Source organism: Geotrypetes seraphini, chromosome 15 (genome assembly GCF_902459505.1).
Source record: "Geotrypetes seraphini chromosome 15, aGeoSer1.1, whole genome shotgun sequence".
Lineage (NCBI taxonomy): Eukaryota > Metazoa > Chordata > Amphibia > Gymnophiona > Dermophiidae > Geotrypetes > Geotrypetes seraphini.
In genome coordinates this window covers 1520758-1536639 of record NC_047098.1, presented here as the reverse complement: position 1 = coordinate 1536639, position 15882 = coordinate 1520758, and the positions used below count along the sequence as shown (strand labels likewise).

General features: G+C 42.4%; 1 protein-coding gene across 10 annotated transcripts in view; it reads left to right on the top strand.

The window, feature by feature from the left end:
• UBR4 (ubiquitin protein ligase E3 component n-recognin 4) overlaps positions 1-15882 on the top strand; it is a 283469-nt gene that overhangs the window by 242136 nt on the left and 25451 nt on the right. For 7 of the 10 annotated variants that reach the window (XM_033921741.1, XM_033921740.1, XM_033921739.1 and 4 more), the window contains 11 exons: positions 613-700; positions 3148-3275; positions 4694-4804; positions 5983-6102; positions 7314-7504; positions 8027-8200; positions 9977-10076; positions 11254-11472; positions 12282-12395; positions 12814-12956; positions 14432-14557. In XM_033921741.1, the coding sequence (XP_033777632.1) occupies positions 613-700; positions 3148-3275; positions 4694-4804; positions 5983-6102; positions 7314-7504; positions 8027-8200; positions 9977-10076; positions 11254-11472; positions 12282-12395; positions 12814-12956; positions 14432-14557 (1514 nt within the window). The remainder of the gene's footprint in view (positions 1-612; positions 701-3147; positions 3276-4693; positions 4805-5982; positions 6103-7313; positions 7505-8026; positions 8201-9976; positions 10077-11253; positions 11473-12281; positions 12396-12813; positions 12957-14431; positions 14558-15882) is intronic. The other 3 variants (XM_033921737.1, XM_033921746.1, XM_033921747.1) reach the window with 1 other exon arrangement.

Below are 15882 nucleotides of genomic sequence, written 5' to 3'. Positions count from 1 at the left end.
CTGTCAGGCTCTGCACCCATCTCCCTTTCCTCCCTCCCCAGGCTCTGCACCCTATCCCCCCCTGCCCTGTCCATCATACCTCATCTGCTGTTCCCTGGTGGTCCAGAGGTGCAGCAGGCAGGAGTGAGCTTTCCACGCTCTTGCCTCTTCAGCCACTGAGCGGCACAGAGCAGGAGTGCGATTTGGCACTACTGCTTGGCGCTAAGCGGCTTCCTGACTGGCTCCCACAAATTTGAGTTAGCAGCAGGGCAGGAGTGCGGAAAGCTCGCTCCTGCCTGCTGCACCTCTGGACCACTAGGGATCGGCAGAGCAGGTACGACAGACAGGGCAAGGAGGGGGGCAGGGTGCAGAGCCTGGCGGCAGCCTGCAATAAGTCTGAGAGGGGGCCACTGGCCCAAATATAATCTGTAATAAAGAAATGAGCTGGGGTACCTTCCTAACTCAAAGTTCTCTTAACCATTTAAATCTAAATTGACAATTCTGAAGTTTCCGGAATACTTTTCTAAATCAAACTAAGATGCAAAATTTTGCCTAAGAGAGTATGAGAATCTCTCAGAGCAGAATAAAGCTTCCCCTGATGCTGTCCTTCCTTGTGTGCTGTTGCTTACACAGGGTGAACCTATGAGGATTATTTATCGTATGCGAGGACTCCTGGGAGATGCGACTGAAGAGTTTATAGAGTCCCTTGACTCCACTACAGGTAACGGTAGCTTTTGCATAATATTCTTCAAACAGAATTAGCAGACAGAACTTTGGGGTTTTATACTGAAGGACAAACAGCCTCCCAAGGATAAATACTCTAGCCCAGTGTCCCGAAAAATTTTGGCGCGGCAGCACACTAAACCCGGTGCCCCGGCCGGAAGGCCTCTGGAAGTGCGCGGACGTCGACACAATGGTGTCACGTGCATGCATGATGTCATCAAGTCAACGTCCGCGACCCTGAACCTGTCACTTTGCCAGTGGAGGATCTTGGAGGAGAGTCGTGGGCACCGGCTGACTGCCTGCAAGATGTGCCAATGTATCATCAGCTTGGAACAGTCCTTGAAGCAGCATGTGGCTAGTACTCTAGCCACATGCTGCTTCAAGGACTGTTCCAAGCTGATGATTGTGCTGGGGTGCCTGTTGGCTTTTGAGGTACTGTGCTATCGTGAGACCTCGCTCTTCTCTGTTGGCATCTGATTTCTTGAGAGCGCTATAACTTCACTGGGCCATCCGTAAGCAAGCCAGTATATCTCAGTCTGCAGCAGGTAGTGGACGCAGTGAGCCTGTTTTGTCTCAGCTGGGTGGCTGGGGCCTAGTTGCTAGGATTTGGATTGCTTTCTAACAAACAAAAAAAATCCTCGATGCTCCATTCAGATCCTGGGTGCCTGTGGAGGTTCTCTTTTGCCCCAGGTGTGTTTTATGGCATTACAGGTAGTTCAGAATGCAGCAGCCAGACTAATTTTTAGCATATCTAAGGTGGCAAATATTACCCCTGGATTGAAATCATTTCATTGGTTGCCAATATTTTTCAGAGTGCAGTGTTGATTTATCAAGGAATTTATGGGATGGTTCCAACTTAGGTTTTTAAGATGCTACAAGTGTACAAACCATGGAGGAAATTCTGGGCTTGATGGATCTGTCCCAGTATGGCAATTTGGAGTTCTTATTTATGCTGAGGCAGGCTTGAGCTTAGAAGGATGAGTTTAATAGATCCATGAAGACAACAGAAGTGCCAGAGGATTACATAAGCATTGCTGTTTTGGGAGAAACGGAATGTCCATCAAACCCAGGATGTCGCCTGGCAGGATCCCAAAAGACTAAAGAGATTCCATGCTGCTTATCCAAGGGACAAACAGTGGATTTTCCCTAAGTCTATCTTATTACTGGTTTTTGGATTCTCTTTCCAGGATCTTCTCTAAACCTTTTTTAAAGCTTGCTACACTGCTTCCTTAATAACTTCATTGTGTGCCGCTCAGTTCTTAAGACATGATGACTAGAGTTGCTCACAGTGTTTGAGAGATCATGGCATTATCATCTGGTTTACTCTTTATTCCTTTCCTAGTACTTCGTAATATACTATTTGTTTTCTTGGTTGCTGCTGCGCACTGAGCAGACATGGCCCTTCGCAAAGGCAGTAAGAGAGAAGAGGTGGGAAACTCATTCTGGTGAGCCTTATGTTGATGGTGTCAAATGGAATGGAGATGCTGCTGGAGGAAAGGATAGTCAGTTTTCTACAAGAAAAATCTGATTTCTTTAACTGGATCAAGGTGTATGTAAGTGTCAGCAGAGCCTTTGATACTGTTCCTCATAGGAGTCTCTCAAATAAGCCGAGTGGCCTGAGGATGGTAACGGAGGTGGTGAACTGGATGAGAAATTGATTGACTGATAGACAGCAGAGGGTGATGGTAAATGGAATTTGCTGAAAAGAAAGAAGGGGGAGGGGGTACTGGACAGTTCTGTATTTGTGAGCAATATTACTAAAGGGATAGAAAAAAAAAGTTTGCACTTTTGCAGATGACACCAACCGAACGGAGCGTGAAATGCATAAAAAGCAATCTACAAAAATTAGAAGTTTGGCAGTTAAGCTGCAATGAGAAGACATGTTGTAGAGTGATATATGTGGGATGATAAAATCTAAAGGATGAGATGAGGCTCGTTTGCTCTTACCAGGCTGTTAATCACTTTGTTAATTCTACTCAATTTGTAGCATAGAACTTCACGGTCCTGCAGTATATAAGCTGTTGTTATTATTACCTTTAGAAATTCCTTCCTATATGGCTTTTCTTAAAACCGACCTATTTGTTAAATAATTAAGTATGATTTTCTTTCTCTGCTGTTTGGAAGGATATAACTTCTTATCTTGTTGTGAACCACTCTGAAGCCATTTTGTGGGGATATGGCAGGATACAAATCTCTAATACCAGAATAGTAAGTCTCAAAACCAAAATATGATGCATTGTGCTAAAGTTCAGACTTTAAGAGGCTTATGGTTTTATATTTAAGACAGCCAAGGACCCTACAGGACCCTTGAGGAAGGCATTTTTGGGCCAAAACATAGCCCATGTTAGTTCATCATTATTTGGTTTCTATCCTATGACTGTAAACACCCTGTTTTGTTAATTGTTTGTGTTTTTAATGTGGCAGCATTTTCTTTTCTCTTTGTAGATGAAGAGGAAGATGAGGAAGAAGTGTACAAAATGGCGGGAGTGATGGCACAGTGTGGCGGTCTGGATTGCATGCTGAACCGCTTGGCTGGAATCAAGGACTTTAAACAGGGCCGGCATCTTCTGACGGTGAGTGCAAACCCCACTCAAGTCTGTAGCTTGACCACTTTTCACCTCACCCCCCCATTTGGATATTAATATCTGTGCCTGAGCTCTCTAATTCTATATGTTTAGTATCTAGATGTGTTTATTCTTATTTACCCCCCACCCCCTTTTACTAAGCCATGGTAGAGGTTTATACCGCAGCCCGGAACACTAAATGCTCCGACACTGATCTGACACTCAAACAATTCCTATGAGCTCTGCGCCAAGGTACACACCTCTACCGCGTCTTAGTAAAAGAGGATCTTAATATTTCTGTGCCATATTTTCTTAATTTTATCAGAGATGGAGAATATTATGCGTACACTTGCTTGAATTACTCTGTTCATGTCAAACACTGTTTATCAGAATCACAACAGAGGGTTGTCTTGTCTCTAGTTCAGTAGAGTATAATTAATCTCCAGCTTTAGAGCTAAATAAAATTTTCCAAACAATGAAATAAAGTACTAATCTTTAATTTTTGGTTTTACTTGTATTTCCTGGGTATTGTAAAATACTATATATATTCGAATATAAACCTAGATTTGGGGGCCCAAAAATGGGGGTCTTGGTTTATATTTGAATCTTACTACTTATTTCTATAGCGCTGCTAGACTTACGCAGCATAAGAGAGAATCCCTGTTCAACAGAGTTTACAATCTAATTAAGACAGACAAACAGGACAAATAGTGGTTAGGGAATTTCTCACACATAGACCCATCTCAGGCCTCTTCCTGGGCCTACCTTCAACTCTGCTGGTCCAGTGGTGAGCCAGGGTAAGAGCGATCCGCCTATACTCATACCCTTTGCAGTCTCGCTACTCAAAATGGCTGAGGTGAGTTCCCACAGTAACCTTATTAGACTGTCACAAGTTCACTTTTATATTTGAGTCAACCTTTTTTCCCCTCTTTTTTTTGGGGGGGGGAAGGTTACCTCAGTTTATTTTCAGATAGGTTTATATTCAAGTATATACAGTAATATAATGTGGCCTTTCAAAAGCAGATAAAGATGTTCTGTTTGAACATCTTTATCTTTTGGAGGGATGAAACGATGTTATTGTCATGTTTTTATTGTACTATAATCTGCCTGTATGCAGACCATAAATGTCAAACTAAAATATCTTGAAATTATTTAAACAAACAGGATTGTCAGAAACTTGAATTTTCTGAGTTTTTTCTCATTTGTCTATCTCACAATGCATCTGATTTGGAAATGATTGTTCAATTTGGAAATAAAAATAATTTCTTGTTGCCTCAAGCTGCCTGGAAGCCATCACTTTGGGGAGCAGTTTTAATTTAGAATCATGAGGGGGGAAAACATATCCTGAGCTATTGATTAAGAAGAGTAATAAAATAGGTTTCATTGGGGAGATTTTCAGGATAATTGTGGAATATTTTCTGTCTCAGCAGGTGCTGTTAAAACTGTTTAGTTACTGTGTGAAAGTCAAGATTAACCGCCAGCAGTTGGTCAAACCTGAGATGAATACCTTAAATGTTATGCTGGGCACCCTGAACTTGGTAAGGAAAAGACTTCACGTGAACATGTTAAATGAGAAAAAAGTATTTGAGTCTGGACTAGGCTACCCCTCCTCTTATTTCTTCGGAAGACAGATCTCTACCCTACCCCTACTTAGAATCTGAGTCTTAACTGTAATATCCGATAAGCCGCAAGGATTCCCTGTGGGATATAAGAAACTGCGTGGTATGGTTTGTTAGAAAGGCCTGTGTTAATGGTACTATATATCTCATAGGGGAAGTTGTATATGGATCACTGTTTGCTGCTTTGAAGAGGGATTTATTTCTGGAACATGTAGTTTGTATCACTGGTAAAAATAAAGCAGTAAACATTTCTGTAGTGCCTTTTGGGGAGGTCACATTTTAGGCCTCTCTGCTATGATTCTAAGAAAAAATGGCAGTTTTTAATCTATACTTTGAGACAGACTAGTGGTAAAACATGAGAGGCCTGAATGTTGTAAAAAGATGAATGACAAATTGGAAGACCAGGCATTCCAATAGCATATGAAATTTAATGTGGAAGAATACCAACTAAGGGGAGAGTGTGGCGTTGTGGGTTTAATCCCATGCTGCTCCCTGTGACCCTGGGAAAGTCGCTTAATACCCCCATTGCCCCAGATACATTAGATAGATTATGAGCCCACCAGGACAGACAGGAAAAAATGCTTCGGTACCTGAATAAATTCATGTTCCAAGCTCTCCTGGGAGAACGGTCTAGAACAATAAATCAATACACAATGCTGGGTTCTTAGTTGGGTGAAGCACCCAAGGAAAAGATCTTGCAATCAATGTGGAAATTTTCAACCCAGTGTGCTGACTGCTAAAAATTATTCAGAAAAGACTGACAATCAACAAATTGAAATAAATCATAGAAAGTATTTTTCCAATAGTGTCATGGACTTGGGTGGAAGAGTTTGTGTTGGTTTAAGCCAGTGTCTTGCAAACTTTGCAAAGCCGTGCCACACTAAATGCGGTCGGGCAGTGCACGCATGTGTGAAGGCCCTGCAGACGGGACCCTGAGCCTCCAGTGGGAGACGAGAAGGGAAGAGGCGCTGGTGCCGGCTGTGCCTCTCCTCCTGCCTGGCATCTCACAGCACACAGTTTGTAATACACTGGTTTAAGCAGAGACGCAGAGAAAGCAAGACAGCTGGGTTTAGCTGCAGTTTTGTTTTTCTGAATAGGCTCTAGTGGCTGAGCAGGAAAGCAAGGACAGTGGAGGAGCTGCAATAGCCGAGCAGGTACTGAGTATTATGGAGATTCTACTGGACGAGTCCAATGCTGAACCTTTAAGTGAGGATAAGGTGAGTGGAGATCTGGAAGACTCTGGCTATTTCTTCACAGCTCTTTGAACTTGTAGAGAAGATATACTAGACATCAGTAATCCCATCTAGGCAGTTAACCAAAAGATAAATATAGCTGAAGAGAGGAGATGATGACAAATCTATTGTTCTTCCCATCTTGATTAATGGTTTCCGCATATCCCAGATCTGTTCTTTCTCCATCTAAAAAGCAGATGTCGTATCCTCCAACTCACTTCCATTGCCACATCCTGTGTTCTTGGAAAGAGTTGGGGGTTGGTGGGGAACTAAGCTTCAGGACCCTACGGGTGTCTCACAGGCCAGTGCTGACTGTGTTCTAAAAGAGATTTAATGGAAAATAAGCTTCTGCTGGTGTGATCTGTCTTGTGCTGTAATACCATTATGGTAGTGAAGAAAAATCCAAATCCACTGCCCATCTGAGGATCAGCCACTGACTTCACCTCCAAGGAGTAAGCTTAACATAAGCGCGTTATTTGGAGATGCTGTGCTCTAGACAGAAACCCTCCAGATCCAGGGAATGCTGTTTAAAAGTCTTGCATCTGGTAGGGGGGATGAAGTGCATAAATGAGATGTGGAGGGGTTAAGGTGTTTGAAAAGGTGTGTTCTGAGAAAGATTTAAATCTAATAAATGGTGGCTCTGAGCGCAAGTTAAGGGGAAGGGAGTTCCACAGAGTAGGTGCAATAACACTGAAACATGAAGAATGTACAAAGAGTCCAAGCTGGAAGATATGGAATGAGAAAACCGTAAAGAAAGGATGGAAGGCCAGAATATGGGATATGACAGGCCCAACAGTGTTCTTTTATAAGAAATTAAGAAGCACTGCCAATTAATTTGACAGTGGTATTTTGCACCAGCTGTAATCTACAGATTTGATATTGTGGACTGAAACCAGGGAAGTCAGGTTTTAAACCCTGCTGAGACAATTGCATTACCTGTACCCACCTCATATTGCTATTGGAAAATGCAACTAGAAAAGATCATTCACATCTCAGACAGGCTCTGGGTCAGTGTTGAAGGGAAGAACAGGTAGACATGGAAGGTGGTCCTTTCTTGCTGTCATCTGCTCCTGCTGTGCTGCTTTTGTCTTATTTGCAAGCTTAGAAATGTTTTACTTTCTTGGCATATTGACTAAATATCGTCTGTAAAGACTAAGAAAGACAAACTCTTCCATGTGCTTCTCCTTCAATTTTAGGGGAATCTGCTCCTGACAGGTGACAAGGACCAGTTGGTGATGCTCCTGGACCAGATAAATAGCACTTTTGTACGCTCTAATCTCAGTGTCCTCCAGGGTCTGCTGCGAATCATCCCATACCTGTCCTTTGGGGAAATGGAGAAAATGCAGATCTTGGTGGATCGGTTCAAACCATACTGCAACTTTGATAAGTAAGTGCTGACTTGTACATACCCCGTGGATTCTCAGTACGTTTACCTGGTTCATTGAAACCTTGTCATCAAGAACATTCATTAGATTTGCAAACGTCAGGAATTTTTTTCAAGACGCCTGTTGTTGCATGCCTTACTTTAAATCTTTCAGCTGTGTCTGAAGAAAATGGTCTCTGTGTTTCCCCTTTACCTTTCATCCAAAGAAAGCTTTTTGGCCCCCCTCGTTTGCACAGGCATGCACACTCCAGTTTTTATTTTTCAGGGATCGTAGGCCTGTTCCTGGAATAAATGGGAATAAAAACTGAATAAAGGAAACTCAAGTCAAGCCTTTTTTTATTGGACTAAAATGGAAGAAATCATACATAACCAAGCCAGAGTCAAAACAGCTTTTTTATTATCTTCTTTTTCCCCTAACCTAGCAACCATAATTATTTGATGCAGTGGACAATAGCCAAATTGGCCCAACTCTAGCACAATGCAATGGCCATATTAAGGTAAAATGTCTGTCTCTTTCCTTTTCAGATACGATGATGAGCACAGTGCAGATGATAAAGTCTTCCTTGACTGTTTCTGCAAAATAGCAGCTGGTATAAAAAACAACAGTAATGGTCACCAGTTAAAAGACCTCATCCTGCAGAAAGGAATCACTCAGAATGCTCTGGACTACATGAAAAAACATATCCCCAGCGCTAAAAAGTAAGCCAAGAACTCAGGTTTATTCCCTTTCCACTCTTGTCTCCTAGTCCTGTACCAGAAAGGTAAGTTTTCACAAATCCCTTACGCCAGCTACCAAATCACACCCTAATGCACAGTCTGACACATCTTAGCTTTGAGCAGATTCGGAGGATTTGGGAATAAAACCAGCACTGCAGAATAAGAAGAAGACACCAGAAAGCAGAGGGGGAGGAGGGAGTCTTGTAAGCTACTGCAGCTGCATGAGAGCCATCCTTCACGCCGTCCATCCAAATCATATCCACAATCTGATAACCCTGAAACCAGCATAAACAGAGTAACATGGTAAATGACAGCAGATGGTTCGTCCAGTAGTTGCACACATTATAAATTCTTTTTTCTAGGCCACAGACAGTAAAGTCGACCCATTACTGTCCTCAGGTTTCAACTACTGTAGTTGCTCTCAACCATCTCATCATTTGTCCAATTCCCATTTATGCCCTCCCCAGTTCCAGCCTTAGTGCTTCAAGTTTTACTATTTCTTTTCTAATTAGAGATACTTTGTATTTATCCCACACTTTTTTGAATTCCGTCACCGTTTTTCTTGCCTGGATGACAACGTAGTGGCAATGAACATTAACAGCTGGCACAATGGTTCACAAGGCCCTTGCGTAAAAACTAGCATCTTAAATATCCACTTCCGACCTTATGCTTATGCGGCTGCACATCCACTTCCTTAGAGCGCAATAGTGTAATAAAACAAATGTGTTGTCATTTCGCACAAAGCAACAAACTTTTCTCCGAGGGCAAGCAGGACAGATTGAATCCTTCCTGACGGAGCCCAGCGCATTATAGCTTTAAGAGGCTTTGGCAGTGGAACCCACTTATGTATACGGTATTTTCTATGACCCTGGGATGTTGCATTTGAATGATTTCTCAATCAGTGCTTATGAAAACTCATTTTTGTGCCTTACCAAGCAGCTATTTTATTTCTCCCCTTCCTAGTGCTTTTTTTTTTTTTAAAAGCATTTTCAAGTTTTCTTTATATTTTTGTGGCTCACAAGGTCCTCTTAGGACAGAGCGTGAGCTTGAGGTAAGTCCCCCTTTGCTTTGATAGTTTCTGCCATGTCCCAGAAGACCCCCAATGGCTTCAAGCGATACATCAAGAGCAATTGGGTGATATTGGGCACAGATCTGCACAATTGGTGTGTAGGGTGCCTGGGGCAGAAAAAGCACACAGAAGGCCTGAAATACAGTCCATTAGCATTGGAAGCATTGACCCCAGTGGCTGCCAGAGTGCCATCCGACACTGGGCATGCACCAGCATCAAAGAGATCTCCATTGGTTGCCGATAGTAGGCCCCAGGACCAATCTGCATCAACCCCCGATTTGATGATGTCTTCCTTGGCACCAAGGGATTTTGATATTAGGCTAAGGCCAAGAAGCATCGGCATTGGTCCCTTTCGATGCATGGTGTTGGGATCTCTGGGACATTGGTGACAGTGCTGAGAGGACTGCTCCCCTTCTGTTATACTGGTGCCATCACCTTAACTTCATAACGCAGCAGGCCGTCTCCATACTGTTTTACCGATGTCCAGAGTACTTGGGCGTCGAGGGCCACACTGCACTTGTGGAATGATCTCCAGCCCCCTTGTCTTGAGAGGCATTGATGTAGGGAATATTGTAGGCAGAAAGTGCATTGTATGAGCAGCAGGAAGACAGCTTTTATGTGTTTGAATTCTTCCCTTGCAACTGTAGTTCTGTAATGACCTGGACTTTTTTTGGCTGTCCTTTTTTTAGTTTGGATGCTGATGTTTGGAAGAAGTTTTTGTCTCGTCCTGCTCTCCCTTATATCCTAAGATTGCTTCGAGGTCTGGCCACACAGCATCCGCCCACACAGGTGACTACTTTGCTTGCTTTCTGAATTAGTCAATAGCTGACTTCCAGCAACCAACGGCACTTTATATGTAGTCATTGTTTTGGGATATCTAACATGATTGTTCTCAAGTGTTAGACATACTTTCTTTGTATGTATGTATTTTTATAGTGTCCTACTAGACTATCTTAGAAAACTATGAATATAAATTTACAACATGCCAAACAACTAGAATTAGGAGAGGTGCTTTGAATCATTTTCACATCTTTGTTTACTTTGCAAATAAAATATCCTCAGTTCAAGTCTACAAACATAATAAGAAAACAAAATGTTAATTCAGTACAACTACAACAGTCATTTCTTGGGGAAAAATCAGTGTATCAGCTTTTAAGATGAACCAATAATGTAACCAGAGATACCATCTCCTGTATCACCTTTTTATGAGCTTTTAAAACTAGTCTAGAGCTAAACAACCAATGGCTCATTTAAAAAAATACCTTCTTAAAACGTCATTTAAGTTCTTTTGGCAGCTTATTCCATTCAAATATACTTGCAACTGAAAATGATCTGTTCTTTAGCGTCCCTCCAGACTGGCACAGAAACGAATGGGTTTACGCTCCTCTGACAGCAGGTGGAGACTGAGACATTGGCTTTTGGCTACAGTACAAGTGGGCTGTGCAGTCTTTTCTCAGTCTCCAGCAGGTGGAGTGGTAAGCTTGTGCAGTCTATGCTGAGGTTTGTCAGGACCTGTTAGGGAATCTTTCTTGCCCCTTTTGCTGTCTGGACACAGCTTGGGGGAACCCTTTCAGGGGTTCATCTGACCTCGGGGGTGCCACACTTGAAAGGCAAGTCACTCTCCCCATTTCCCCCACCTCCCCAAATTGTAATTAGTGTTCCTTCAGCCGTACGCCTCGCCACACTAAGGCTTTGAGAGCCTGTGGGGTCTGGTGATTGTTTGTTTGTTTTTTAAAAGGCCTGTGGCAGTGCCGGTCTGAAAGGAAGTCTTTAATTGTGCTTAGTATATGAAAATGTCTCAAGTACATGGAAGGCCACACAACTCATCAGTGTGAATCCATGAAGGCTAAATGTCATGGTTACTTTACAGATTATAGTCCTGGTTTTCTTTGGAATTACACGCGTGTTCTGCTTGTTACACTATTTGAATATTTGTCACTAGGAGGCATTCTGCATATTGTCACAGGTACTCATCGGTACAGATTCAATTACGAACTTGCACAAACTGGAGCAAGTATCGAGCGATGAAGGGATTGGAACATTGGCAGAGAATCTACTCGAGGCACTTAGAGAACACTTAGAGGTCAACAGGAAGATTGATGCAGCACGAAGAGAGACCCGAGCTGAGAAGAAGCGCATGGCCATGGCGATGAGGCAGAAAGCACTAGGCACGCTGGGAATGACGGTAAGTATTTCGATAGTAGTGGGAGTTGGGGGTTTGGCTATGCAAAGCAGCTGTTGAAAGACACACTTGTGTTGGAATGTAATGACATAGTTTCATGTAGCCTAGGAAATCATTCTTTTTAAGGTCTCAGTATCTACTAATTGGGCCATTAAACAAAGACCATCAGCTTCCCATTTTTCAAATACTGAATGTGTGTAACCTATTTCCAACTGCTTATAGAAATGCTTTTGTTCCCATATAAGCTGACGCCGCCCTGTATCCCAAACTCAGAGTCAGCTGGGTATAGTGGTTGGGGGCCCTCCATCTCCTGCTCTAACCATGCCCAAATTGTCATCTATTGAGGCTGCCGCCCCTCCAGCATCGCCCACAGCTCTGTAGTAATCAAGATGGAGTGGCATTACTAGTCTTTCCTTTGATAGAACAACATAGAGGAGATCTGGGGTGGATTGTGTTTCCGTTTCCAGATGTATCAAAAAGGGTTCATTTGTAAGCACCATTTTACCCACTTGGAATCTCCACAGGTAAGGTGAGTAAATTCATCTTCATAGTCATGATGAAAAGTGGAAATGGTCCCAACAGTCTAAATCCCTCTTTAATTTAGAGATTAACCACTCGTAATTCAACCTGCTGCAAGATACTTAAAAGACAGGGCTCCTGTTTTCTTCAAGTTGACCTACCAAGAGTCTCTTAGTCTCTATTACATCTTAAGAAAATGAGGTTTTGTTTGCTCATTGACTTTTCGTGCATAGTACAGGTAAGTTTTTCTCTGACACTTCCATTGTTAATTATGTTTGTGGTTTGTATCCCAGACAAATGAAAAGGGCCAAGTGGTGACCAAGACAGCACTTTTGAAACAGATGGAGGAGCTGATTGAGGAGCCAGGACTGACCTGCTGTATCTGTAGAGAGGGCTACAAGTTCCAGGTAAGCTCATAGAGCTTAAAGGTGACGTCTGTAACCATAGGTTGATTAATCAGATGAAGTTTTTTGTAGGTTTGTAATTAATTTTGTGTAACTTTGTTTTAAATTGCTAGCCATGTTGGATTTATTCAGTCAGGATATCAAGCTAAAGGAGCTACCAGGCCAGTGAATAAAAAAAGGGTGTTTGTGACCAGAAGGGGTCATGAGTTGCTTGGGAACCTTTTAAAGGAACAGGAGTATGGTAGATGACTTTCAGTGGAGGTAGTGGGGCAGAAAGTAATCACATTTGGAAAGGTGAAAATGAGTTAAAATTGGATCTGAGGAAAGGAATAGACCTAACTCATAAGTCTTTATATGTCCTTCTTTTTCCTGTAACTGAGTAACATGTACCAGATCCAAATATTTCTTTGACTTGTTTCAGCCCACAAAGGTCTTGGGTATTTACACTTTTACCAAACGTGTTGCATTGGAGGAATTTGAGAACAAACCTCGAAAGCAGCAAGGCTACAGCACAGTGTCGCACTTCAATATCGTCCATTACGACTGCCATTTGGCAGCTGTCAGGTACCAGTATCTCTTCCAGTCCTGTTCTCTTGCTGCAGATGTTGTATTGGTTTAAGGCATTTAGCAGTGGGGACATCCCAGTTGTTTCAGAATAGATCTAGTCTACATCAACCAGGAATTCAGACTGAAGATTTTACGCTAGACTTAGAAACAAGGGGGAAAAAACAGTGTTAGTCCACTAGGTTAGACAGGTTTTGACCAGTTGTTTTTTTGGATTGGTAAAAGTGATCACTTTTTGTTAGTGCATTGGGAAGCCATTACTAGTTTACATGGCATTTTAATATTAGATTATTTGCATAGTCGGATCGGGGAATGAGCAACCATGCAGAAAACCAGGCATTGAACTGTTTTCTACATCGGGTTGGCAAATGTGATCATCACGAAAGCTGTTAAAACAGGTTTAGCGACCATCACTGGCTTTAGTGCATCTGGGCCCCTGCGACTTATAAGCAATAAATCACACGAGAACTGGGGGAAAGTAGACCTGAACTAAAGTCTTGCAGATGATCTGCAGCGAGACAGTAAGCATTGTAATGAGTCTGTGCTATGAGGTATTTTGGCTGGTTAACGGTTCAGTTCATATTCATTAAAAAAAATGGAGTAAACATGATGAGATTTCTTTTGTGTGAAATTTACCCCTTTCTGCCTGGGAATGGTAACATTACAGCTATCATGCAAAAAGCTCTAATGCCTTTTCCTACTGCAAGCACAGAAAATGTATATATTATTTACATACTTTCTTGCCTATGCAACTCACTCACCAGACTCGGCTGGTTTTGACACACACAGCAAATAAATGCAAGAACACCACTCTAGACAGATAAATATGAGTATACCCCACTGCCATGAGTCTTCTATTACTTGTTGTTAATTGTGTGTCTTGTTTGCTAACTATTATTGTAACCCGTTCTGGGCTCCTTGGGGTGGACGGGTTATAAATCTAACTAAATATGAAGAAAGCAAAATTCAAAAAACAATAACTAAAATTGTACACACTGAGCAAAGTTCAAAAATTATTCATATGATCAAGCTAAGTAAAAAACATAGAAACATAGAAAATGACGGCAGATAAGGGCCATAGCCCATCAGGTCTGCCCACTCTACTGACCCACCCCCTAGGGATCCTAGGGATCCCACTCCTGGTGACAGGTTCCCTTGGCTTAACCCTCTAAGGACATGCAGTAAGCAGAAGCTTGAACCCTTTTGTTAAATAGTATACAGACTATTTCCTTTCCAATTGTGTGCATCAAAGAGCAGCATAGTAGCTGAAAGGAAGGATGTGCTGAGTGGTTGTAGCTGATGCTGGGGCAAAGATTTGAAGGTGATGTCGACGATGAACGTCCGTCCATTCATGAGATGTGATGCTTTGTACAGTAGGTGCACATTTGTAGTGCTTGAGCTATGAGTGGGGATCAGCAAAGCACCTGCTTCGTGCTGCCTCTGATAGATTGACCAGTTCCTTCCTTTCTGTACAGATTGGCTCGTGGCCGAGAAGAATGGGAGAGCGCTGCTCTACAAAATGCAAACACCAAGTGTAACGGGCTGCTACCTGTTTGGGGTCCTCATGTGCCAGAGTCAGCTTTTGCTACATGCTTAGCAAGGTGAGTATGGGATCCCTTCCAGAGATGCCACGAGGAGGAGAGGCACCGGCTGACTGCTTAAAGGATCTGCCTCTCGCAGTCAGCCGGCGCTTCTCCAGCACCCTTCCACCGGCATGCGCAGACGTCGATTGATGATGTCACACGTGCGAGTGACGACATGGCGTCGATGTCCCCGCATTTCCAGTGAGTTTAGTGTGCCACGGTTTCAGAAAGTTTGCGGGACATTGATCTTGAATGTTGCAAGTTCAGGCCAGAAGCTGAGCGTGGGAGCTTGTGGAGGGTTATTGGATCGCCATATCCCAAACCTTCTGTTAAAAAGAAATGTTTAATTGAAGAGGGTGAAACTGTGACAATCTGTTTCTTTGTTATATGGTTGCCACCAGTTGGTTTTTATATGCTGAACCATAAATACATTTTTAAGAATTGTATATTCAGTAAAAGGGAACTGACGGGTTCCTGATCAGGAGTGTAGCTTTCAGATAGACTGTGGGTAACGGACATATACTGGTCCACAATGGGAAAAGTTTGACCAACATTTTCATGGAGAAGTTCGCAGGATAGAGTTAGCTTAGGAGAGATGAATATAATTTTGCATTTTCAAAACTAAAGCTGCTGTTTTGGACAGAAAAACTATCTACAGAAAAAAAAACAAATTTTGGATTGGGGAGGCCTGGTAACCTCCTAGAGGAAGGAGTGCTAGTGTGTGATTTCTGCAGATCTACCTACAAAATATTAGTCCATCTGCCCCAGAGAGATTTTAAAATTTCTAAAAATACATCTGAAGCTGAAGCAATAGCTCTGTACCCTCACTTTTCATCTGATCAAGCAATAAACCTAGAAGAATGAAACAAAATACTGTGTAAAAACTCAGAAGATGAAATGTCGCCCAGTGAACCCAAGGAATCGCAAAAATTAAGCAAAAGGATATGATAGCAATAATGAAAGAGGCCGGTGGATTGCTTAGCACACACTCCAGGCACAGGTCATTGTAGAAGAGTACACAGCATTGGAAGGGGGGGGGAAGAGAGACTATAGCTTGCTTGGAAAACCTAGATAAAAAAAGTGAATAAGATGAAGGTGAAATTAAATTTTACTTGCTAATTTACTTTCCTCGAGTTTTTCCAGTCCATTCCTGATGAGTGGAGTATATGCACTCCTACCAGCAGAGGGAGACACAGAACTATATGTAACGGAGTTCTTTTCTATTTATATGATATATTTTTATTGTAAACCGCTGTGAACATTTGTATGCTATGGCGGTATATGAAATTTTAATAAACAGAAACTGTTGACTGATGTCACTGAATAAAGTCCTCTGCAATCTT